The sequence below is a fragment of the Hermetia illucens genome, chromosome 5 (genome assembly GCF_905115235.1).
Source record: "Hermetia illucens chromosome 5, iHerIll2.2.curated.20191125, whole genome shotgun sequence".
NCBI classification, from domain to species: Eukaryota; Metazoa; Arthropoda; class Insecta; order Diptera; family Stratiomyidae; genus Hermetia; species Hermetia illucens.
In genome coordinates this window covers 16,318,182-16,345,290 of record NC_051853.1, presented here as the reverse complement: position 1 = coordinate 16,345,290, position 27,109 = coordinate 16,318,182, and the positions used below count along the sequence as shown (strand labels likewise).

The 27,109-nt window shown below is 44.5% G+C and overlaps 1 protein-coding gene across 1 annotated transcript in view; it reads right to left on the bottom strand.

Moving 5' to 3' along the window:
* LOC119657754 (CKLF-like MARVEL transmembrane domain-containing protein 4) overlaps positions 1-13,125 on the bottom strand; it is a 74,203-nt gene extending 61,078 nt beyond the window's left edge. Inside the window, exon 1 of the mRNA XM_038064808.1 lies at positions 12,643-13,125. Within this exon, the coding sequence (XP_037920736.1) occupies positions 12,643-12,798 (156 nt within the window). The 5' untranslated portion in view covers positions 12,799-13,125. The remainder of the gene's footprint in view (positions 1-12,642) is intronic.
* Between the last annotated feature and the right edge of the window lie 13,984 nt (positions 13,126-27,109).

The following is a 27,109-nucleotide window of genomic DNA, read 5'->3' as shown; positions in this document are numbered from 1 at the left end:
CAAACTTAACTATCATAATGTAAAAAAAAATTCCAATTTGAGGAGCCATAACCTTCTCAGGAAGGGAAGTTGTAACTATCACAAGCTTTTATCGGAGTTGAAGAGGGGGACCTCCCCCTCCCCTTTACTAAAATTTCATATAAATCTTTCTCATGACAAAGAAAAGTTGATATTTTTCCACTGGCCACAATGGTAGCCATCAGTGAGTATGTTTCTTAGTAACCATTTTGGGCGAGTTGGTACAAAATGATACGTGTATATGGACATGGTTGTATGCTTACTATACCACCCAAAACACAACAATCTAGAAGTTAAATTCCCGAATGCATGACGATGTACTGAACGCTAATTCGAAACACTATTAAATCTAATTTGAGCACGCCAAAATGGATATGCAAATCTAAACAGCGTGTGCGATGCTTAACGTGTCCAACTTCAGAATTTTAATGCGAGTTTTTAATAGACATCGCTAATCAGAAGTAACAAGGAACAACTTATTCTCACGCATTTATTGCATTTGTAGCATCATATTGTACATAGCGAATGGAAAAAATGCTTCGTAATATGTTTCAAAGCTTGCGGTGTGTGTACTCATATAAGTAAATATTTGGATTAACTAATAGATAAGCACGCGTTGTTTGGTTAGTCTAAATGAATAAGCAATTTAGCTTTAGAAAGAATTAGATAACTTCTTCCAGGCGCATCATCGGAGGACGAGCTGCTGACATCTAACCAGGAGACAGTAGCCGTTGAGAACAGTACAATTGGTAACAGCCGTAGCACCACCGTGCTGAAATCAACCGCGGCGACCTCCTGAAATGAGGAGGCACACGGACTAGCGGTTTTCTGCCTAAAATCCACTGGCGTCAAGCTGAGTGTAGCGATCACCAGACATAGTATTTCTAAACCGAAACCCTCGACGTCCGAGATCCCTCAAAAGTAAAGACCGACAGAACATCGGCCACCGGAAACCGGCTAAGAAGCGAAGGTCCACTGGTACCGTGCTCAAGAACCAGTACCAGAAAGCCATCCATATTCTCAGTAAAATTGCTAAGAATAAGAAGGCCGGTACTGTCGACGATGAAAAGGGGATGAAAAGGACCAGACGATTGTTGCGGAATCTACCAGCAAACGCCTGGCAAATGAACAGAAGGTGAAGCCCACCGCTCTCAAGACGAGGTCAAACAAAAACACAAGTGAACCAGAATGAGCAAGAGTTCGGATGCTAAGCAGCCTGTAGAGAAAAGTAAGCAACAACAGGCAGCCGACGAGCCACGAACTACGAAACCCGCCAACGACGTGGCCAGGAGCCACTTGCGTGTGGCGCTCGCTGATAGCAATTCCGCTAGCGACAAACTAGCGCCGGAAATGTGGACCAGTGTTGCGGCCAGACTGTCGGAGATGATTATTGACCTCCTGGACGCCAAAAGTGATCTGTGGGTTCCATGTTATAGCTTGCGAGGACCAATTCTCCAGGGACTTCCTCGGATCGTGCGTCGCAAAGCTAAAAGTCATCCCCGACGATGAGATTCCCAGGAAACCGGTCGTTCACATCCGTTTGTCGAAGATCCGCATAAATAGGGACAAGCTCGTCCAATCCCTGCGGCTTCAAAACCCCAAGATTTCCATAGACGACCGGGTGGTTGTCAAGGAAGATAAATCCCAGACAAAGACCCAAACTTTTCTACTTCGCATAAGGCAGCCCTAGACCGGATACCGGTTCTTGCGCCATTGATGATGATGACAAATGGAGAGTGCCTGGAGGCACTGGAAAAGGTAGACTATAAAGTACGGTTCGGGATTAGCAACGCAAAGGTGAAAGTGTTCCGCTCTGTAAAGTGGGACGATGACCTGGATCCAATGGACGCCGCCAACAAGCTGTTGGAGGATATGAGGATCGACGGTCCGACGAACCGCCCACGCAAGCAGATCATGCTGAGGATAACGTAGATAAATCTGCAGCGCTCAAAGTGCGCTTCGACTAATCTCCTTGTCTTCCTTCTAGAGGAAGACATCGACATCGCACTAATGCAGGAGCCTTAGGTCGAAGGCGACCAAACCATAAGAGGACTCCAAAACAAATTTTATAATTTATTCGACATCACAGGAGACGCTGATCAGGACAGACCTAGATCATGTATTCTCGCGAAGAAGAGTCTGCACGCTTTCCTGTGTCTGATCAGTCGTGGTCAGACTGGAGCAAGTGCGGACAGAGAACGTGTATATTTTCTCAGCTTACATGGCTCACGAACGATCAGCTACGCTAGCTGCCTTCTTGAATATAGAGGGAGCATTCAACAACATTAGTGCCAACGCCACCAAGGATGCCTTGACCGGTATTGGATGGGAGGGGTATCTTACGCATTGGATTATATCCACGCTAAGAACCAGAATAATCCAGTCGGATCTGGGAGACAACCACTTGACCAGAGCTGTGAACAGAGGCACGCCCCAGGCTGGTGTCCTCTCTTCGGTGCTCTGATTAATAGTGATGAACAGCAGCGCGGTGAAGGTAGTGGCGTACGCCGACGACTTGGTGGTATTAGTGTCAGGGATGTTTCCGTCGATTATGAGCGACATCATGGAAGAATCGTTGGGAAAGGTGTGCCTGGGGGTTGCAAGATGCGGACTCGGCATAAACCCAATCAAAAGGGAACTGATGCTATTCACCACAAAGGCAAGGGTACCTGAATTCCACCTACCGCTCCTGAATAAACAAAGATTGGTTCTTTCCTCTAATGTAAAGTATCTGGGTGTAATCCTGGATCCAAAACTAAATTAGAGATTGACCATACAACTGAGGGCCTGTATAGCCTTCTATGCCTGCAAGGGAACCTTTGTAAAGAAACGGGGTCTCCGGCCGAGAATGGTTCTCTGGATGTACACCGCTGTAGTGCGCCCGATCCTCACGTACGGCTCTATTGTATGGTGGCAGGCTTTGAGCAAAAAGTACAACAGGATGAAGCTTAATAGGATTCAAAGAACCGCGTGTGCAGGTGCTACTGCGGTTCTGCAGTCCTGCCCGGCAGATGCTCTCAATATACTCCTGCATCTCCTCCCCTAGACCTCCACATAAAATATGTTGCAGTGTGCAGTGCCGTCAGACTACGTGAGTTCTACGGCCACAGTAACATCCTAGACGAAGTACCTCGGGAAATTTGGGCATTTCCCGCGGACTATGCAACACGCAAGCTGAACTTCACGAGAAACTTCGCTGTGGACTCTCCAACCAGGGCAAAGTGGAAGACCGGCAGCTTGTTGCAAGGCTATGACACAGCATTCTTCAATTAAGGGTCGAAGATGGTCTATGGAGTTGGTGCCGGGGTTTCCTCGAATACACACAGTGTGTCCGACTCGTATGGTCTCCCAGATTTCACCAGAGTATTCCAAGCGGAATTACTGGCGACGCTGGGGCATGATCTGAGCCCTAAACGTAACATAGCCATTCTGATGGACAATCAAGCAGCCATCAAGGCCTTGTACTCAGCGACGACATCCTCCCGGCTGATGGGTAGCACGCTCGAGATCATCCTCCGCTGTGTTCCCGGCCATGGGAACATAGAGGGGAATGAATGGGTCGACGAATTGGCCAGGCGAGGCTCTGCTCTTAGCAGCCTTTCGGTGAATACAGTCGGTGTTTCGTTGGCGGTTGTCAAGAGCGAAATCTAACCGCACTACTTAGCAGCCGCTGACTTCAGATGACGGAGGCTCACCAGCTGCGCCAACACGAGGAGGATTTGGCCCGCTTATAACACCATAACCGACCATGAGAGCTCCTGCGCCAGACGCGTGCAAATGCGTACAAGATTATGGCGGTCTGCACGGGGCACTGGCCCATAGGGGACCATGCTGTCAGGCTCGGCATACCCTACAATTCGCATTGCCAAAGCTGTAGAGAAGAGAGGGAAACCCTCAGGCACTTGCCCAGTTCTAACGAGAGTCTGGCTACGGACACTGGGTAAGCCATTCTTTGGGGACCTTAGAGAGATTTCTAGCTGCAGGGTGGGAGAGTTGCTTTCCTTTGTAAATGGTACGAGCTGGTTCTGAAGATCTGGGCAGGGTAGACTATGCATACCTGCTCTCATAATAGCAGTCACGGTCTTAGGAGTTTGTGGCATCAAAACGGCGCACCACAGCGCTAATTGAGCTCCCCCTGAGCGGCCCCCTTACCCCATTTTGAATATTTATCCAATTCCATTCTAGCACGCCTGTCAGACTAGTATGCAACAGCAAATTACTACTTTAACCGTGAAAAAAAAATAGAAAATTATATTCTATTGAAACCAACCTACAGAATTGTTCCACTTTACGTCAACAACAAGTTTTCATTTTTTCTCAAAAGCAAGCGAGAAACCCAGACAAGAATGCATTCTTGCCACTGCAACATTCATAAGATCCCATGTTGATCTGCGACGAAGTTGAGAATTGCATTTACTCAAACATAAAGTGGTTAACCTTGGCTATAAAGAGCCGAGAAATTATAATGTACAAATAGCGATCTATCTTACTGCACCCTCTTGAAAAAGCTAAAGCTCAAACGGAGAATTACATCACCACATTTCGCAATGGCAATCAATGAGACAGCGCATTCAATTATTCTTATCTCATGACGAAGTGTTTAGTATAATTCACAAATATGCGCATGAAATAAATTTATCATAAATTTAGTTTCTGGATTTTGGTAGGAAAAGAATTGATATCTTTATCGATCACCAATCAACCATAAAAGGGTTATTTCCACCATTTTATCAAGAGAAAAAGCGTGGCTTGAATTTTCCTCTCAATCAGGTTCAGATAACATTTTCTTGCAGGAAATAGGATAGAAGCAAACTATCTTTTTCACGCTCACGAAAAGTTCCTATTATGGATTCATCTAAGGTAGCTTCTTCATTTCTCGGGCTCCAGGTCTTATTACTCTACGATGTGATTATGTAACATAATTAGGTCAATCATGGATCATGCACACATTCCACTTTACTTTTACATTTGGTGATAAATCACGATCAATATCAGATTCTATCTTACTAAATGCATCTGAAATAACATTAACGAGATGTGATCAAAGAGGTCACAAGGTTCACCGCAAGAATTGATTTCTAACATGCCTAGATACGCGAGAGCACTGGAACATCGGAAATGCAAGAAAACTATTTTGACTTCAGCCTCACGAAGGGCAATCTTATATCTATGTGTCTAGAGTTTTGTACATGGAAGTATCTCATCGTCATAGATACTCAGAGTCCTCAAAGTACAATACTCTGCCAAAAAAGTAAACATTAAGAAGTAATCGCCATGAGTCCCTAGACTAGACTACAGTGGATCAACCACCCCAGTTCTGGTTGTCAATTTTGATTTTGTTAATTCTCCCCAATATCTTCCAAAAATTTGATACTTTTCTTTAAACATTTATAGCATCACAGTTTCCTGTCTTGGTCTAGTTCTATGCTATCTAGTTTCATGTAGGCAATGATAAACAGATAAAAGTGTCAAAAATGGGTAAGCACTTTTTGTTACCTTCATCAAGGCTGCAAGGTTTCATCAAAGCCCCCCTCTCAGTAGAGGAAGCGGATGCCGGCGTCATTGGCCCAAGGAAAACACCAATAGGTATGTACAGTAATATATTCCAAGCGGAAATATACGCCATAGACAGATATGCCGCCTTCAATTTTCAAAGGAACTATAGGAGGCAGAACATTGCTATTTAGACCACCAGCCAAGCGGCAATCAAGGCCCTCAAGTCAAACCAGGTGAATTCTAACTCGGTATGGGGATACCTCGAAAGACTGAATACACTCGCCTCGCACAATAAGGTCTGGATACTGTGGGATCCAAGTGATGTCGGGTTAGAAGGCAACGAGACAGCGGACGAACTAGCCAGGAGAAAAACAGGAACACGTTTACACGAGCCAGAGCCCTTCTGTAGAATCGGAAACGGGTTCATAGCTATGACAGTGAAAAATGAAGAGGAATGACTGAGGGAACTATACTAGGTGAACCTACCAGAAATAGAGCAGTCTAGGTTGCTCACGGGGGATATGAGCCCAAAGGCTCGAAGGATTGTTTGAACCTTACCAAGAAGAACATAGGGATCATAGTGGGAATACATGGTGCATTATAAAAGAATACACATATATCAGGAAAAATTGATTTATTCACTCGTGGTTAAAATTTTTCAAAATAGTCTCCTCATGCATCGATCCTGCGGAAACAATTCTGCCATGCCTAGAAAATACCCAGAAACTCCTCAACTGCCTCAAATGCCTCTCAGGAACCTTGTAACTTGAACTTGAATGTTCTCCACCGACTTCCAATGCTTTCCCTTCAGCTCCTTTTCAGTCGGGGGAACAAACTGTCAGAACTGTAAGGAGGCTGGGGCACCACGGAAGCCTTATTCTGAGTCGGGAAGTTGGTAACGATGAAGGCCATTTAGCTGGGAGCATTGCCGTGGTGGAGCTTAAGAAGTCTTTGATGTCAGGCCTGACGCGTGCGACCCGTTGTTGCAGTCTCCTGAGCACCTCCAGGTAAAAGGCTGCGTTGACAGTTAGTTCCTGCGGTACAAACTCAAAATAGACGATTTCTCTGACGTCAAAGAAGACAATCAACATTGTTTTGATGCGAGACTTGCTCATGCGCGCTTTTTTGGGTTTGGGATAAGTTTGTGTGTGCCACTCGGAGCTCTGCTTTTTGGATTCTGGATCGTACTCGAACATCCAATCGTAACTGCGAAAAACTCGAACTTCCTTTTGCTCCTGCGTCAACACCTTCGGCACAAGTTTTACAAATCCTCCGTCACTAACCCATGTACCACGAATGTCGACAAGTTCAGCGTATCAGCAATTACCTGAATACTTAAACGACGGGCATCCAGAACGAGGCTCATCAGTAACCTCCTCCCGGCCATCCTTCAAAGCCTTGTGCCACCTTCCGCATTGGGATCTCGAAATGCATTCCTCCTTAAACGCCTCTTGAAGCATTTGATAAATTTCCACTGTATTCTTCCCAAGTCGTACGCAAAACTTGATCGCGTGCCGCTGTTCCAGTGAGCGCTCCATTACGCAATGACACAATCGAAAACCAGACTTCGCGCAAAAACAGGTCCTAACAATCCTACCACTCAGAGCAAACTGAAACAAGGCGCATTTGAAAGGGCAGAACTCCCTACACAATCTCCTACTAATCGCATTGCATTACTTTTATAATGCATCCTGGACTCACTGGTCACTACCGGCTAACTATCACCTGATGAAGCTAAGGATATCTAAGCACACTGTCTGCATATTCCGTGCGGAGAGTGAAGAAACCTCCATACATATTCTGGGACAGTGTCCGGCACTTATGCGAAGTAGGTCAGGACACCTGGGATACTTAATACCAGATGCTGAGTTGCAATACTTGGAAGTGAGGAATATATTGAAATTCCAGTAAATTATAATCTTGCTCGACATACTATAGTTAATAGGTACACTATCGCCAGTAAAGGGGGCACAATAGTTCTGCTGGGACATAGCGCAACTTCCCTTAACAGATTTGTGTATTTATTTACCAAAGCCTTTCTAAGAACCATCATGACAACAGTATCACTTCTGAAGGCGTTGCGGATACCATTGTAATTGAGGCATCAACTTCGAAATATCGGCCTCGGCCCAGGGTCCAAATCCTGGATCCCTAAGTAAGACCTGCAACGTTTGCTACCTGAATTGAGCGATTCCATCATCATTAATGGCGAACAACCGGTATCCGATCTAGGCCTGACTTGATAATAAACTCCTGACATTCCGGTTTTGCGACGAGGTCCACCAACATCCCTAGAAGCTGTCTGCATCGTCTTCTTTTCCTTCTTGTTTTTTGAGAGATTTATGAAGCCCAAATGCCTATGTTTATAAACGTCACGTGTATTATGGATATACAGCGCGCACATGGTACGCTCCTACCGACTGAAACCTCACAAACTAAATTTTTGTTGTTTGAGGATCAAGTTGTCCGCTCCTCAAAATTACGATTCAAGACCACTTGATCCTCAAACGGAAAGAAAGTTTTTATCTAGGCTCATACCTAGTTTTTATCTAGACCCATACCAGCCAAGGTTTCGAACCGACGATTTTCGGTCCTTATAATTCAACCCATCTCGAACGTTTAAGTTAACATATTTGGAGCCAGCAATACCTGCACCCGCTTTCAGTCACGCTGATACCCAGTGCAGAAGTCTAATGAGTTTGTTTCTGCCCTGATGGCAGAATTTTTTAACATCCCAGAAGCTCTCCACAATCTTCGCAGATTCTAGCATTGCTTCACGGGGCTGGTCCAGTCTCAGAGCGCTCTTCCTAATGCGTACCTAACGTAAACTCAGCAGCTAGTTTAATCATTTCAGCACTGTTACCGACGTTAAAACTTAGTTTCCTAAACCAAGAGTAATAGAAACTGGGGGCCCACAAGCAGGGCAAAAGAAAGTAACTACAAGCAGGGAAAATTTGAAGGTGGTGTGCCAACGTATTTCTTTAGCCAAAAGGGAAATGGCAAGAAAGAAATGTATTCACGTCCTCTGGAAAACATAATGAAGCCATGGATAGATGCGGTGTCTTCTAGAAATCCAGATGCTTTCCAGTAAGTTGATTGTCAGACAGCATCGGTATGATTTGGCCGAAAGAATTGTGGCTTCCCAACAGCGTAGATTTGAATCCTTTGAACTTTTATCAGCATAGTTGTAAGCGCTACCAACAAATCCAGAAATCCAAACGTCACATCATTGAGAGCTATGTACTATTGAAATGGAATTCGCCAATATTGGCCGCTAAAAGTTAAAGAACGCCTGTGAACACTTCAAGCCGAGAGTGAAGTGGAGTGGTCAAAGGGCAGTACAGGTCCCAGGGCGAAACGTGGATTAGTTCCCACGATGGAGCTTAACACCTGGAAAATGCCTGCTACTACCGAATCCTATCTCCACCTCCATGTGGTGACTGCAGACGGGAAAGGATGAAGGCGAGTCTCCCACGCCTAAAAACCGGACAAAATGTACCAACTGGCCCTCCAGGTTGGGGATTGGGTCGTGCTGACAACCCTACACGGAAGACCAAAAATTAACGAAGCCACAACAGGAGCCTCGGACAGGATGGATTTCAAAACGACTACGAAATAACGATTTGCGCATTTTCTCTCCCTGTACAGACCGAATGCTGCTCAACAGCTAGTCGATACCCTGCCCCATATAAGGCTGATGTAACAGCTTTGCAAGAGATGCGCTGCACAGGGACCGGTTTCCTGGAGAAGAGCCACTACACCATATATTATAGCGACCATCCAGTAAACCATATGCTCAGAGTAGCTTTTTTAATTAGCCGGCTTTGAAAACATAAGCGAACAGTCATGCATTCTGCGCTTGCGAGGCAAGTTTAGAAACATAAGCCTCATTAACATTCACGCCCCTACAGAGGAGACTGCAGAGTTGGTGAAGGATACCTTCTACTAGGTAGTAGAACGAACACTTGAAACCTGTCCCAGATATGATATCAAAATCATACTTGGGGATTTTAGCAGCCAAGTAGGGAAGGAGCCCGTATTCAGGCGATACGTCGGCTCCCATAGGTTACATAGGGATACCAATGATAACGGACTGCGGATTATTCAGTTAGCAGTATCGCACGATATGGTTGTTGGAAGTACCTGATTTGCGCGGAAAGCGGTTCGCAAACATACGTGGGCCTCTCCAGACGGGACCACTTTCAATCAAATTGACCACGTGTTGATCGAACGCCGCCACCTCTCAGCCTTGATGAATGTCACAACATATAGGGGGGCCAATATAGACTCGGATCACTACCTCGTTGACATGGTGCTCCGAACTCGAATAACAATAACACCTAGAATCGCCTCTGACAATCAGGTGAGAGTGAACACTGAAGCCATCCACAACACAGCCCTCCGTAACACCTATAAGAGGGAAAAGGATGCCTCAATAGCCGGAGTCAACAGAGATCCTGGAGATGAAGCATCAACAAATGATCTTCACGATCACCTGAAGAACGTTATCATAAATACGGCCACAAACTTACTTGGTCCCAGCCGTAAAAAGAGTTGGAACGGTTGGTTTGACGATGAATGTAAGCTAGCCACGGAACGGAAGAATGCTGCCTACCGAGTAATACTGCATTCTCAACGAACTCGGGCACGCGCGGAGACTTATCACGAACTCCGTCGAGCGGAGAAGTGACTTCTCAGACGGAAAAAGGATGCCTAGGAGAACTAACAACTCAGTGAACTAGAAAAGTGAGGAGAGCAACCGCATCAGGTGCGTAAGTTTTACCAACAAGTCAGCAGGATGAAGCTTTATAAACCTAGATGCTCATCCTGCCGAGACAAAGAGGGAAATCTGATGTCCGACAAAATGGGCATATTGGAGCGATGGGTTGAGTACTTTGATGAACTACTGAACAACCAGAATATCGGCGAGTTGGAGGTCCCGCCAACTGAAAACGACGGACAAATACTGCCACCACCAAGTTTAGGAGAAACAGTCCCTTCAATTCATCCGCTAAAAAATCATAAGTCGCCAGGAGTCGATGGAATTAGAGCCGAATTGGTTAAATATGGAGGCGACCAGTTACACCAAGTGGTTCATCAACTTGTGCTCAAGGTATGGGACAGCGAATCAATGCCTGATTGGCAACGAGGCATTATCTGTCTCATACATAAAAAGGGAGATATCACACAGTGCAGCAATTATAGAGGTATCACGTTGCTGAGTACCATCTATAAGATATTCTCCACTATCTTGCTAGGCCGGATAGCCCCATACGCTCAGAATGTCATTGGCCCATACCAGAGAGGCTTCACTCCAGGCAAATCAGCAACAAATCAGATTTTCTCACTGCGGCAAGCGATGGAAAAATTGTTGGAATATGGACATCAGTTGCACCATCTTTTCATCGACTTTAAAGCCGCCTATGACCGCACAGCCAGGGTAAAACTGTACACAGCCATGAGAGAATTCAGTATCCCAACGAAATTGATAAGACTGACAAAGCTGACCCTGACCAATGTACGAGGCCAGATAAAAGCAGCATGGTCACTCTCAAGACCATTCGACATCAACAACGGTCTACGACAAGAAGATGCCCTATCATGTGTCCTCTTTAACCTGGTCCTGGAGAAAGTGATCCGTGATGCCGATGTAAATGCGAGAGGCACCATCCTCTTCAAGTCCACCCTCCGAAGAATTTTTGGCCCCCTACATGAGGATGGACGATTCCGCAGCCTACGTAACAACGAAATCTATGAGCGATATCACGAACTTCTGGTTGTGGATAAAATCCGGCTCAACAGACTGCGGGGGGTGGGCACTTAATCATCTGCATGAATGAGGATGATCTAACCCGGAAAGCCTAAAAAGAAGACAAGGCAGATCCTGCCTGAAATGGAGCGATAATGCCAGACAGCTTTTAGGGATATCGAATTAGTGGACCTCGGCGCAAAACGGAGGTGTCTGAGGTTCTTTATTAAGGGAGACCTAGACCGGATACCGGTTGTTGCGCCTTTGACGATGGTGAAAGGAAGCAATCTTCTCAACCCTTTTAATTCTATGTAGAAATAGATTTACTACAAAAACCTAGAATTTTTAAGGCCAAGACTGAAGACTAACTCAAGTAAATTGCCTCAAATTACGAAACCCAAAGAAAGTTAAAATCTTATCAAGTTTATGCAATGTGGATTTCCCCATAATCAGCTTGAAGCCTGGAATTTTAGATTAAATAGGAGAGAACTGCTAGTCATCATAGAACCAGTCTGCGCTCAATGCAAGCCAATAAGCAAGTTATCACGATTATCCAGCTATCTCGATGTTTCTCAACAGGGTGTCCAGTGGGTTATATATAACCTTCAGGGAAGCACTCCCACTTTAATTATACTGAACTTCGGATAGGATACCGTCGCTTGGTGCCCTTGGTAAATGCTGATCTATATAATTATACTGGACTCCTCGAAAGACAAACTAACCGTGAACATAGCCTAGTTATTGGGACTTCCGCAGAAAAAAACGTTTAATATAAAAAGGGTTTTGTCAGGCTAAGAAGTCAGTCCTAGATTGCCTACTTCCTTAGCAAAATTACAGTCAGTCTTTATTGTATCTTTGGATTTTAAATCATACGGGAAACTGCATTTCAAGATAAATACTTTTTCCTTTTATAAAAAAAAAATCCAACCAAGTGAAAAACGAGTACGAAATACAATAGAATTGGTCATTCGAAGTATTTCTCTCTAAAAATATTTAACTTGAAAACTGAATTCATTTAAAGTTCTCTTATCACCCCCAAGATAATGAACAATTTAAACGAATATAAAAATGCCACTTTCGCAACAAAACAATGAACTTGCACTAAGTGCCCGGAATCATTATCAGCCCGAAATGACGAATTTAGATAGAACTTTGATATGATCAGGTGAATCGGAAAAAACTACAACTGCGTCTTAGCATGCGTGAGTCCCAAAATGGTCAAAACCTGACTTCCTAGGTTCCTACTCAAAGCAGCTAGTGCTACTCCCAAACGCGCCTTACCAAACTATGGAGGAAGCGTATGGACTGCATAGTTTACGCAGCTGTTTCCATTGTATTCTACTATAAACACTATAATAAAAGATATTTGCTATTCTCACCAGCTCCACTGCTTTCAAAATTCCAGGAATGGTCGTAAAGTAGTCAATGTTGAACTTCAACCAGCTCAAAGCACCACCCGCAGGTTTTGGTTGTTGTCCAGGATTTGGATTAGGATTGCGATTGGGATCGACCGTGACCACTGTTTCCGTCATCATGAACGCTGTGTAGCTGGCAAACCCTCGTTAATCGTCACAAAAGCCAATAAATCACTTTTCTACTCCAATCATCCACTAATTTCTCGAATAATTGATTTTCGGAAGTTACCCAACCGTTACAATCACTATGCGCACGATCAACCACAAAACAATCAACTTCACGGATTCAATTCAACTTTGTGTTCAACTTCTTGAGTCAGGGCGGGAGATTCTGTTTCATTCAAAAGAATCAGAAAAGAACGGGGACACGTAACGAAAACGTAAGAAAGTTGTTAACTATGCGAGCGCGTTAAAACGACTGAATCGGCTTCAGGCCGCGAATGTAACGGAAAGCGCAAGGCGGCAAAACTAGCAGAGATTTTAATTTATTTTAACGGATGTATTGCGGCCAAGATAGCATAGTAATAGTACGGATAACATACAGTCGCATGGGCTTGTCTGCATACATGCATGGCTCGCGATATGTGTGTCGCGTCCGTGCAAGCTTGTTTTCCATCTTTTCGTATGCGACATATGCGACGAAACAGAAATTGTGTTTTCGCTCATGGAACCAGCTCCGAAAATTGGATGTCGACAGGCTTTGGAAAGCACCTGAAAAGGTAGGTCTTGATTGGAGTCACGCTCAGGTGTTTACGATGGTTTCATACGAGACCGCTTTTTCGAAGTAGCGGCGACAACTTCGGCTCCATTTCCCTGGCATTCCCACTATCAGATACTTCCCTTCCTCCTGACCCGCATTCTTCATTACTTCCTCCTGTGTCCGTCCCGGAATCATCGAGAATCTTATCAATAATATTTCATATTGTTTACTAATTGTAGGCTCCGGGCGCAGGTGTTTCTGCGATCATCTCTATGCTCGCTGATCGAGGCTATGCTCGTGATGAGATAAAGATAAGTACACTCGGCGACAAAAAAGTGCAGAAGAATTCCGGGATGAAAAATAAAATGTGAGAATATTTCGTTACACGTCGTTCACCGCAGCGATCAGCGAAAGAGGCAACGAGGGCTGACATACCCGATGTGACACTGGGGTGCCCAAATAAAGAGGAAGTCTTATCAAGTGGCGCGACTGACCGTGCGAAGATGGCAACTCCAATGCCTTGTAGTGCCCCTGTTCCGAAAGAAAGCTCAGTCAGAATCGCTAGTCCTGAGCAAATGGATTCGAACACAAACCGAGCACAAGTGCAGTCGACCGGTCTTAGCTAGAGCCGAAGAGGAAAACCTCATCAGGAAATGCGCAGCAGTGGTGAAGCGTATGCGGTGGCAATGTTCCTCCAGAGGATCGTCATCAAAGGCGTCAAAAACGGGCTGATGGTACTGGAGGAACTATTGAACCGCATCTCCTTCTATAGGCGAACGTAAAGAGCAGCGGAAGACGATCGGAGAGCAGAATCAGCCGCACTCTCCGCTGAGAATACTGCTTGCGTCAAACGGACCGCAGATAGCCCACTGCAAAGAGAACTGGGGAAAAACGGAAGGAGGACGAGGTGCCTGAAGGAGACTTTATCCAAGTAGTTTCCAGGGCCCAAAAAAAAAAGAAGTCCAAGAAGGAAAAAAGGAAACAACCGACTACGCCACCAGAGACACGTTTGTTCAAAGACAAGGAGGCTGCCAACCAAAAGCCAGGAGCAGAAAAGATGAGGAAACGAAGAAGGACTAGACCGTCGGCTCTGCTCATTAAGCCAACGGAATGAAAGACATTCGCGGAATCCCTTAGTGAAATCCGCTACAGGATGAAGCTCGAAGACAACGGAGGAGAGGTGTCTTTCATACGGAAAATGAGAAGTGGCAGAGTTTTCGTCGACTTGACCCAAAGACGACTAACAAGAGTACGTTCTACAAAGCGGTCAAGGGGTTATTGGGGGAGAAGGCTCTTTTTTTCCAGTCTAGGGCCCATGTGCTCTCTAAAAATCCGGAATATTGACTGCCTCACAGAAAAGCTCGAAGTAGAGGAGGCGATAAATTGGCACCTCTGTAAATGCCCGAGGCCAAAAGCCCGCCATCGTGGAAATCCCCGAGCAATATGCGAGGAAACTCCTTAGCAGCGGGTGAATCAAAATTAGATGGGTAGTATGCAGGGTGCGAATACGGATAGCAAAGATGAAGCAGTGTCTTACGAGTAGTCTCTACCGTCTTTGCTTTCCTTTGAAAATTTTGATTCTAAGCCCGAAATGAGGGGTCCATCGATCAAAAAAGGAGGAAGTAAGTTGCTCCATATTTAATCCGGTCCGACATCGTGTGGATCCGGACTTTAAACAAAACAAAAAGACCTTAGAAAGGTTGTCGGGTCTATCAGGGATCAATACTACTTATCCCATATATTTGGCTGTAGCCGTTAGTTAGGCGTAGAGATTGCCCTTGCTAAATTTAGCTGCTGAGAATAGTTAGTTAGCGGGGCAGGACCAAGACTTCTACGCCTGTATTCACCAGGAAATTCTTCCTGCAAAGGGGTCGCACATTATTAGGTGACGTGTCCAAGTTATTTTTTTGAGGTTGCGAGAAACGTACATGGGCCGGTACATTTCGTAGCCCAATCTGCACATCTGCGTTGGTACGTGAGTCATAGTCGACGAAGCAGATGCCAACCATCTGCGACCACCATCAAACAATTCAATAGATAACAATGTCTGTAGTCCTTCCTGGAATAATATCATATTAGGTAAATAAATCCCCGACCTTCCTGGAATAATATCACATTAGGTAAATAAATCCCCGACCTTCCTGGAACATTATCACCATGGGTAATAAAAGTCTTAACCCATAGAGTAATAAAGATCACAGGTCATAGGGAAACATGTTTTGTATAGTTTTCCTATGTTAAAGATAAGAAGTGATAAATCACGATCAATATCAGATTCTATCTTACTAAATGCATCTGAAATAACATTAACGAGATGTGATCAAAGAGGTCACAAGGTTCACCGCAAGAATTGATTTCTAACATGCCTAGATACGCGAGAGCACTGGAACATCGGAAATGCAAGAAAACTATTTTGACTTCAGCCTCACGAAGGGCAATCTTATATCTATGTGTCTAGAGTTTTGTACATGGAAGTATCTCATCGTCATAGATACTCAGAGTCCTCAAAGTACAATACTCTGCCAAAAAAGTAAACATTAAGAAGTAATCGCCATGAGTCCCTAGACTAGACTACAGTGGATCAACCACCCCAGTTCTGGTTGTCAATTTTGATTTTGTTAATTCTCCCCAATATCTTCCAAAAATTTGATACTTTTCTTTAAACATTTATAGCATCACAGTTTCCTGTCTTGGTCTAGTTCTATGCTATCTAGTTTCATGTAGGCAATGATAAACAGATAAAAGTGTCAAAAATGGGTAAGCACTTTTTGTTACCTTCATCAAGGCTGCAAGGTTTCATCAAAGCCCCCCTCTCAGTAGAGGAAGCGGATGCCGGCGTCATTGGCCCAAGGAAAACACCAATAGGTATGTACAGTAATATATTCCAAGCGGAAATATACGCCATAGACAGATATGCCGCCTTCAATTTTCAAAGGAACTATAGGAGGCAGAACATTGCTATTTAGACCACCAGCCAAGCGGCAATCAAGGCCCTCAAGTCAAACCAGGTGAATTCTAACTCGGTATGGGGATACCTCGAAAGACTGAATACACTCGCCTCGCACAATAAGGTCTGGATACTGTGGGATCCAAGTGATGTCGGGTTAGAAGGCAACGAGACAGCGGACGAACTAGCCAGGAGAAAAACAGGAACACGTTTACACGAGCCAGAGCCCTTCTGTAGAATCGGAAACGGGTTCATAGCTATGACAGTGAAAAATGAAGAGGAATGACTGAGGGAACTATACTAGGTGAACCTACCAGAAATAGAGCAGTCTAGGTTGCTCACGGGGGATATGAGCCCAAAGGCTCGAAGGATTGTTTGAACCTTACCAAGAAGAACATAGGGATCATAGTGGGAATACATGGTGCATTATAAAAGAATACACATATATCAGGAAAAATTGATTTATTCACTCGTGGTTAAAATTTTTCAAAATAGTCTCCTCATGCATCGATCCTGCGGAAACAATTCTGCCATGCCTAGAAAATACCCAGAAACTCCTCAACTGCCTCAAATGCCTCTCAGGAACCTTGTAACTTGAACTTGAATGTTCTCCACCGACTTCCAATGCTTTCCCTTCAGCTCCTTTTCAGTCGGGGGAACAAACTGTCAGAACTGTAAGGAGGCTGGGGCACCACGGAAGCCTTATTCTGAGTCGGGAAGTTGGTAACGATGAAGGCCATTTAGCTGGGAGCATTGCCGTGGTGGAGCTTAAGAAGTCTTTGATGTCAGGCCTGACGCGTGCGACCCGTTGTTGCAGTCTCCTGAGCACCTCCAGGTAAAAGGCTGCGTTGACAGTTAGTTCCTGCGGTACAAACTCAAAATAGACGATTTCTCTGACGTCAAAGAAGACAATCAACATTGTTTTGATGCGAGACTTGCTCATGCGCGCTTTTTTGGGTTTGGGATAAGTTTGTGTGTGCCACTCGGAGCTCTGCTTTTTGGATTCTGGATCGTACTCGAACATCCAATCGTAACTGCGAAAAACTCGAACTTCCTTTTGCTCCTGCGTCAACACCTTCGGCACAAGTTTTACAAATCCTCCGTCACTAACCCATGTACCACGAATGTCGACAAGTTCAGCGTATCAGCAATTACCTGAATACTTAAACGACGGGCATCCAGAACGAGGCTCATCAGTAACCTCCTCCCGGCCATCCTTCAAAGCCTTGTGCCACCTTCCGCATTGGGATCTCGAAATGCATTCCTCCTTAAACGCCTCTTGAAGCATTTGATAAATTTCCACTGTATTCTTCCCAAGTCGTACGCAAAACTTGATCGCGTGCCGCTGTTCCAGTGAGCGCTCCATTACGCAATGACACAATCGAAAACCAGACTTCGCGCAAAAACAGGTCCTAACAATCCTACCACTCAGAGCAAACTGAAACAAGGCGCATTTGAAAGGGCAGAACTCCCTACACAATCTCCTACTAATCGCATTGCATTACTTTTATAATGCATCCTGGACTCACTGGTCACTACCGGCTAACTATCACCTGATGAAGCTAAGGATATCTAAGCACACTGTCTGCATATTCCGTGCGGAGAGTGAAGAAACCTCCATACATATTCTGGGACAGTGTCCGGCACTTATGCGAAGTAGGTCAGGACACCTGGGATACTTAATACCAGATGCTGAGTTGCAATACTTGGAAGTGAGGAATATATTGAAATTCCAGTAAATTATAATCTTGCTCGACATACTATAGTTAATAGGTACACTATCGCCAGTAAAGGGGGCACAATAGTTCTGCTGGGACATAGCGCAACTTCCCTTAACAGATTTGTGTATTTATTTACCAAAGCCTTTCTAAGAACCATCATGACAACAGTATCACTTCTGAAGGCGTTGCGGATACCATTGTAATTGAGGCATCAACTTCGAAATATCGGCCTCGGCCCAGGGTCCAAATCCTGGATCCCTAAGTAAGACCTGCAACGTTTGCTACCTGAATTGAGCGATTCCATCATCATTAATGGCGAACAACCGGTATCCGATCTAGGCCTGACTTGATAATAAACTCCTGACATTCCGGTTTTGCGACGAGGTCCACCAACATCCCTAGAAGCTGTCTGCATCGTCTTCTTTTCCTTCTTGTTTTTTGAGAGATTTATGAAGCCCAAATGCCTATGTTTATAAACGTCACGTGTATTATGGATATACAGCGCGCACATGGTACGCTCCTACCGACTGAAACCTCACAAACTAAATTTTTGTTGTTTGAGGATCAAGTTGTCCGCTCCTCAAAATTACGATTCAAGACCACTTGATCCTCAAACGGAAAGAAAGTTTTTATCTAGGCTCATACCTAGTTTTTATCTAGACCCATACCAGCCAAGGTTTCGAACCGACGATTTTCGGTCCTTATAATTCAACCCATCTCGAACGTTTAAGTTAACATATTTGGAGCCAGCAATACCTGCACCCGCTTTCAGTCACGCTGATACCCAGTGCAGAAGTCTAATGAGTTTGTTTCTGCCCTGATGGCAGAATTTTTTAACATCCCAGAAGCTCTCCACAATCTTCGCAGATTCTAGCATTGCTTCACGGGGCTGGTCCAGTCTCAGAGCGCTCTTCCTAATGCGTACCTAACGTAAACTCAGCAGCTAGTTTAATCATTTCAGCACTGTTACCGACGTTAAAACTTAGTTTCCTAAACCAAGAGTAATAGAAACTGGGGGCCCACAAGCAGGGCAAAAGAAAGTAACTACAAGCAGGGAAAATTTGAAGGTGGTGTGCCAACGTATTTCTTTAGCCAAAAGGGAAATGGCAAGAAAGAAATGTATTCACGTCCTCTGGAAAACATAATGAAGCCATGGATAGATGCGGTGTCTTCTAGAAATCCAGATGCTTTCCAGTAAGTTGATTGTCAGACAGCATCGGTATGATTTGGCCGAAAGAATTGTGGCTTCCCAACAGCGTAGATTTGAATCCTTTGAACTTTTATCAGCATAGTTGTAAGCGCTACCAACAAATCCAGAAATCCAAACGTCACATCATTGAGAGCTATGTACTATTGAAATGGAATTCGCCAATATTGGCCGCTAAAAGTTAAAGAACGCCTGTGAACACTTCAAGCCGAGAGTGAAGTGGAGTGGTCAAAGGGCAGTACAGGTCCCAGGGCGAAACGTGGATTAGTTCCCACGATGGAGCTTAACACCTGGAAAATGCCTGCTACTACCGAATCCTATCTCCACCTCCATGTGGTGACTGCAGACGGGAAAGGATGAAGGCGAGTCTCCCACGCCTAAAAACCGGACAAAATGTACCAACTGGCCCTCCAGGTTGGGGATTGGGTCGTGCTGACAACCCTACACGGAAGACCAAAAATTAACGAAGCCACAACAGGAGCCTCGGACAGGATGGATTTCAAAACGACTACGAAATAACGATTTGCGCATTTTCTCTCCCTGTACAGACCGAATGCTGCTCAACAGCTAGTCGATACCCTGCCCCATATAAGGCTGATGTAACAGCTTTGCAAGAGATGCGCTGCACAGGGACCGGTTTCCTGGAGAAGAGCCACTACACCATATATTATAGCGACCATCCAGTAAACCATATGCTCAGAGTAGCTTTTTTAATTAGCCGGCTTTGAAAACATAAGCGAACAGTCATGCATTCTGCGCTTGCGAGGCAAGTTTAGAAACATAAGCCTCATTAACATTCACGCCCCTACAGAGGAGACTGCAGAGTTGGTGAAGGATACCTTCTACTAGGTAGTAGAACGAACACTTGAAACCTGTCCCAGATATGATATCAAAATCATACTTGGGGATTTTAGCAGCCAAGTAGGGAAGGAGCCCGTATTCAGGCGATACGTCGGCTCCCATAGGTTACATAGGGATACCAATGATAACGGACTGCGGATTATTCAGTTAGCAGTATCGCACGATATGGTTGTTGGAAGTACCTGATTTGCGCGGAAAGCGGTTCGCAAACATACGTGGGCCTCTCCAGACGGGACCACTTTCAATCAAATTGACCACGTGTTGATCGAACGCCGCCACCTCTCAGCCTTGATGAATGTCACAACATATAGGGGGGCCAATATAGACTCGGATCACTACCTCGTTGACATGGTGCTCCGAACTCGAATAACAATAACACCTAGAATCGCCTCTGACAATCAGGTGAGAGTGAACACTGAAGCCATCCACAACACAGCCCTCCGTAACACCTATAAGAGGGAAAAGGATGCCTCAATAGCCGGAGTCAACAGAGATCCTGGAGATGAAGCATCAACAAATGATCTTCACGATCACCTGAAGAACGTTATCATAAATACGGCCACAAACTTACTTGGTCCCAGCCGTAAAAAGAGTTGGAACGGTTGGTTTGACGATGAATGTAAGCTAGCCACGGAACGGAAGAATGCTGCCTACCGAGTAATACTGCATTCTCAACGAACTCGGGCACGCGCGGAGACTTATCACGAACTCCGTCGAGCGGAGAAGTGACTTCTCAGACGGAAAAAGGATGCCTAGGAGAACTAACAACTCAGTGAACTAGAAAAGTGAGGAGAGCAACCGCATCAGGTGCGTAAGTTTTACCAACAAGTCAGCAGGATGAAGCTTTATAAACCTAGATGCTCATCCTGCCGAGACAAAGAGGGAAATCTGATGTCCGACAAAATGGGCATATTGGAGCGATGGGTTGAGTACTTTGATGAACTACTGAACAACCAGAATATCGGCGAGTTGGAGGTCCCGCCAACTGAAAACGACGGACAAATACTGCCACCACCAAGTTTAGGAGAAACAGTCCCTTCAATTCATCCGCTAAAAAATCATAAGTCGCCAGGAGTCGATGGAATTAGAGCCGAATTGGTTAAATATGGAGGCGACCAGTTACACCAAGTGGTTCATCAACTTGTGCTCAAGGTATGGGACAGCGAATCAATGCCTGATTGGCAACGAGGCATTATCTGTCTCATACATAAAAAGGGAGATATCACACAGTGCAGCAATTATAGAGGTATCACGTTGCTGAGTACCATCTATAAGATATTCTCCACTATCTTGCTAGGCCGGATAGCCCCATACGCTCAGAATGTCATTGGCCCATACCAGAGAGGCTTCACTCCAGGCAAATCAGCAACAAATCAGATTTTCTCACTGCGGCAAGCGATGGAAAAATTGTTGGAATATGGACATCAGTTGCACCATCTTTTCATCGACTTTAAAGCCGCCTATGACCGCACAGCCAGGGTAAAACTGTACACAGCCATGAGAGAATTCAGTATCCCAACGAAATTGATAAGACTGACAAAGCTGACCCTGACCAATGTACGAGGCCAGATAAAAGCAGCATGGTCACTCTCAAGACCATTCGACATCAACAACGGTCTACGACAAGAAGATGCCCTATCATGTGTCCTCTTTAACCTGGTCCTGGAGAAAGTGATCCGTGATGCCGATGTAAATGCGAGAGGCACCATCCTCTTCAAGTCCACCCTCCGAAGAATTTTTGGCCCCCTACATGAGGATGGACGATTCCGCAGCCTACGTAACAACGAAATCTATGAGCGATATCACGAACTTCTGGTTGTGGATAAAATCCGGCTCAACAGACTGCGGGGGGTGGGCACTTAATCATCTGCATGAATGAGGATGATCTAACCCGGAAAGCCTAAAAAGAAGACAAGGCAGATCCTGCCTGAAATGGAGCGATAATGCCAGACAGCTTTTAGGGATATCGAATTAGTGGACCTCGGCGCAAAACGGAGGTGTCTGAGGTTCTTTATTAAGGGAGACCTAGACCGGATACCGGTTGTTGCGCCTTTGACGATGGTGAAAGGAAGCAATCTTCTCAACCCTTTTAATTCTATGTAGAAATAGATTTACTACAAAAACCTAGAATTTTTAAGGCCAAGACTGAAGACTAACTCAAGTAAATTGCCTCAAATTACGAAACCCAAAGAAAGTTAAAATCTTATCAAGTTTATGCAATGTGGATTTCCCCATAATCAGCTTGAAGCCTGGAATTTTAGATTAAATAGGAGAGAACTGCTAGTCATCATAGAACCAGTCTGCGCTCAATGCAAGCCAATAAGCAAGTTATCACGATTATCCAGCTATCTCGATGTTTCTCAACAGGGTGTCCAGTGGGTTATATATAACCTTCAGGGAAGCACTCCCACTTTAATTATACTGAACTTCGGATAGGATACCGTCGCTTGGTGCCCTTGGTAAATGCTGATCTATATAATTATACTGGACTCCTCGAAAGACAAACTAACCGTGAACATAGCCTAGTTATTGGGACTTCCGCAGAAAAAAACGTTTAATATAAAAAGGGTTTTGTCAGGCTAAGAAGTCAGTCCTAGATTGCCTACTTCCTTAGCAAAATTACAGTCAGTCTTTATTGTATCTTTGGATTTTAAATCATACGGGAAACTGCATTTCAAGATAAATACTTTTTCCTTTTATAAAAAAAAAATCCAACCAAGTGAAAAACGAGTACGAAATACAATAGAATTGGTCATTCGAAGTATTTCTCTCTAAAAATATTTAACTTGAAAACTGAATTCATTTAAAGTTCTCTTATCACCCCCAAGATAATGAACAATTTAAACGAATATAAAAATGCCACTTTCGCAACAAAACAATGAACTTGCACTAAGTGCCCGGAATCATTATCAGCCCGAAATGACGAATTTAGATAGAACTTTGATATGATCAGGTGAATCGGAAAAAACTACAACTGCGTCTTAGCATGCGTGAGTCCCAAAATGGTCAAAACCTGACTTCCTAGGTTCCTACTCAAAGCAGCTAGTGCTACTCCCAAACGCGCCTTACCAAACTATGGAGGAAGCGTATGGACTGCATAGTTTACGCAGCTGTTTCCATTGTATTCTACTATAAACACTATAATAAAAGATATTTGCTATTCTCACCAGCTCCACTGCTTTCAAAATTCCAGGAATGGTCGTAAAGTAGTCAATGTTGAACTTCAACCAGCTCAAAGCACCACCCGCAGGTTTTGGTTGTTGTCCAGGATTTGGATTAGGATTGCGATTGGGATCGACCGTGACCACTGTTTCCGTCATCATGAACGCTGTGTAGCTGGCAAACCCTCGTTAATCGTCACAAAAGCCAATAAATCACTTTTCTACTCCAATCATCCACTAATTTCTCGAATAATTGATTTTCGGAAGTTACCCAACCGTTACAATCACTATGCGCACGATCAACCACAAAACAATCAACTTCACGGATTCAATTCAACTTTGTGTTCAACTTCTTGAGTCAGGGCGGGAGATTCTGTTTCATTCAAAAGAATCAGAAAAGAACGGGGACACGTAACGAAAACGTAAGAAAGTTGTTAACTATGCGAGCGCGTTAAAACGACTGAATCGGCTTCAGGCCGCGAATGTAACGGAAAGCGCAAGGCGGCAAAACTAGCAGAGATTTTAATTTATTTTAACGGATGTATTGCGGCCAAGATAGCATAGTAATAGTACGGATAACATACAGTCGCATGGGCTTGTCTGCATACATGCATGGCTCGCGATATGTGTGTCGCGTCCGTGCAAGCTTGTTTTCCATCTTTTCGTATGCGACATATGCGACGAAACAGAAATTGTGTTTTCGCTCATGGAACCAGCTCCGAAAATTGGATGTCGACAGGCTTTGGAAAGCACCTGAAAAGGTAGGTCTTGATTGGAGTCACGCTCAGGTGTTTACGATGGTTTCATACGAGACCGCTTTTTCGAAGTAGCGGCGACAACTTCGGCTCCATTTCCCTGGCATTCCCACTATCAGATACTTCCCTTCCTCCTGACCCGCATTCTTCATTACTTCCTCCTGTGTCCGTCCCGGAATCATCGAGAATCTTATCAATAATATTTCATATTGTTTACTAATTGTAGGCTCCGGGCGCAGGTGTTTCTGCGATCATCTCTATGCTCGCTGATCGAGGCTATGCTCGTGATGAGATAAAGATAAGTACACTCGGCGACAAAAAAGTGCAGAAGAATTCCGGGATGAAAAATAAAATGTGAGAATATTTCGTTACACGTCGTTCACCGCAGCGATCAGCGAAAGAGGCAACGAGGGCTGACATACCCGATGTGACACTGGGGTGCCCAAATAAAGAGGAAGTCTTATCAAGTGGCGCGACTGACCGTGCGAAGATGGCAACTCCAATGCCTTGTAGTGCCCCTGTTCCGAAAGAAAGCTCAGTCAGAATCGCTAGTCCTGAGCAAATGGATTCGAACACAAACCGAGCACAAGTGCAGTCGACCGGTCTTAGCTAGAGCCGAAGAGGAAAACCTCATCAGGAAATGCGCAGCAGTGGTGAAGCGTATGCGGTGGCAATGTTCCTCCAGAGGATCGTCATCAAAGGCGTCAAAAACGGGCTGATGGTACTGGAGGAACTATTGAACCGCATCTCCTTCTATAGGCGAACGTAAAGAGCAGCGGAAGACGATCGGAGAGCAGAATCAGCCGCACTCTCCGCTGAGAATACTGCTTGCGTCAAACGGACCGCAGATAGCCCACTGCAAAGAGAACTGGGGAAAAACGGAAGGAGGACGAGGTGCCTGAAGGAGACTTTATCCAAGTAGTTTCCAGGGCCCAAAAAAAAAAGAAGTCCAAGAAGGAAAAAAGGAAACAACCGACTACGCCACCAGAGACACGTTTGTTCAAAGACAAGGAGGCTGCCAACCAAAAGCCAGGAGCAGAAAAGATGAGGAAACGAAGAAGGACTAGACCGTCGGCTCTGCTCATTAAGCCAACGGAATGAAAGACATTCGCGGAATCCCTTAGTGAAATCCGCTACAGGATGAAGCTCGAAGACAACGGAGGAGAGGTGTCTTTCATACGGAAAATGAGAAGTGGCAGAGTTTTCGTCGACTTGACCCAAAGACGACTAACAAGAGTACGTTCTACAAAGCGGTCAAGGGGTTATTGGGGGAGAAGGCTCTTTTTTTCCAGTCTAGGGCCCATGTGCTCTCTAAAAATCCGGAATATTGACTGCCTCACAGAAAAGCTCGAAGTAGAGGAGGCGATAAATTGGCACCTCTGTAAATGCCCGAGGCCAAAAGCCCGCCATCGTGGAAATCCCCGAGCAATATGCGAGGAAACTCCTTAGCAGCGGGTGAATCAAAATTAGATGGGTAGTATGCAGGGTGCGAATACGGATAGCAAAGATGAAGCAGTGTCTTACGAGTAGTCTCTACCGTCTTTGCTTTCCTTTGAAAATTTTGATTCTAAGCCCGAAATGAGGGGTCCATCGATCAAAAAAGGAGGAAGTAAGTTGCTCCATATTTAATCCGGTCCGACATCGTGTGGATCCGGACTTTAAACAAAACAAAAAGACCTTAGAAAGGTTGTCGGGTCTATCAGGGATCAATACTACTTATCCCATATATTTGGCTGTAGCCGTTAGTTAGGCGTAGAGATTGCCCTTGCTAAATTTAGCTGCTGAGAATAGTTAGTTAGCGGGGCAGGACCAAGACTTCTACGCCTGTATTCACCAGGAAATTCTTCCTGCAAAGGGGTCGCACATTATTAGGTGACGTGTCCAAGTTATTTTTTTGAGGTTGCGAGAAACGTACATGGGCCGGTACATTTCGTAGCCCAATCTGCACATCTGCGTTGGTACGTGAGTCATAGTCGACGAAGCAGATGCCAACCATCTGCGACCACCATCAAACAATTCAATAGATAACAATGTCTGTAGTCCTTCCTGGAATAATATCATATTAGGTAAATAAATCCCCGACCTTCCTGGAATAATATCACATTAGGTAAATAAATCCCCGACCTTCCTGGAACATTATCACCATGGGTAATAAAAGTCTTAACCCATAGAGTAATAAAGATCACAGGTCATAGGGAAACATGTTTTGTATAGTTTTCCTATGTTAAAGATAAGAACCATGGGTCATAAGGAAATATGTGTGTGTTTCCCTGTCGATTTATTAGTAAATAAGACGTAGTATTTAAGGAGGTGTAGAAACGGAGATCAGCAGTTCCTCGAGTATTACCAGAGCGTAAGCACTCTGGCCCTCGTGAATGAATAAAAAAGTATAAAACAAATATCGTTTTATTTGTTAACTCGTGCACAAAGAACGTGCGCTCCCTGTAAAAACCAAATGTTGCCCAGTAGCTAGCCGACACCCTGTATCTTGATATAACAACCTTACAAAGGGATCGGTTTCCTGGAGAACAGCCACTGCACCATATGTAGGCTTTGCCAGTCTTATTCAAAATTTTCCAAATCAAATTCCGAATTTTCCAAACTGATTTCAGATTTTTCAGTCAATTTCAGAATTTTCTATTTCAAATTCAGAAATTATTCAATGTTCTACTATAAGATTTTTTATACCAACATTTTACAACTCGATTCAGCTTATGCAGTGGGAAAAATTTTAGCTGCCTATCAATTTTCAATCATTATTTGATTTCATGGTCTAATAAAAATGTAATCTCCTCAATCTTTGCTGTTTTTCATGACTAGATAGATATAAAATCGCGAACTTATAACTGCAATTGCAATAATTTCGCTGTTTCGTGTAGAGTCTCATTAATGTCAAAAATCGAAAAATCTTACCAAGTATTAAAAAGTTTAAATTGTGGGAAAAATCTAAAATTCAAAAAGGGTTACTAACGGTTTCGGCCAGGTCAGAGGCAACTCATCAGATGCTGCCTCACCTCTGCTCTGGGAACAGCGTTACCGAAAGTAACGACAGGTAGTAATCGCTCCGGGCAGAGGTGAG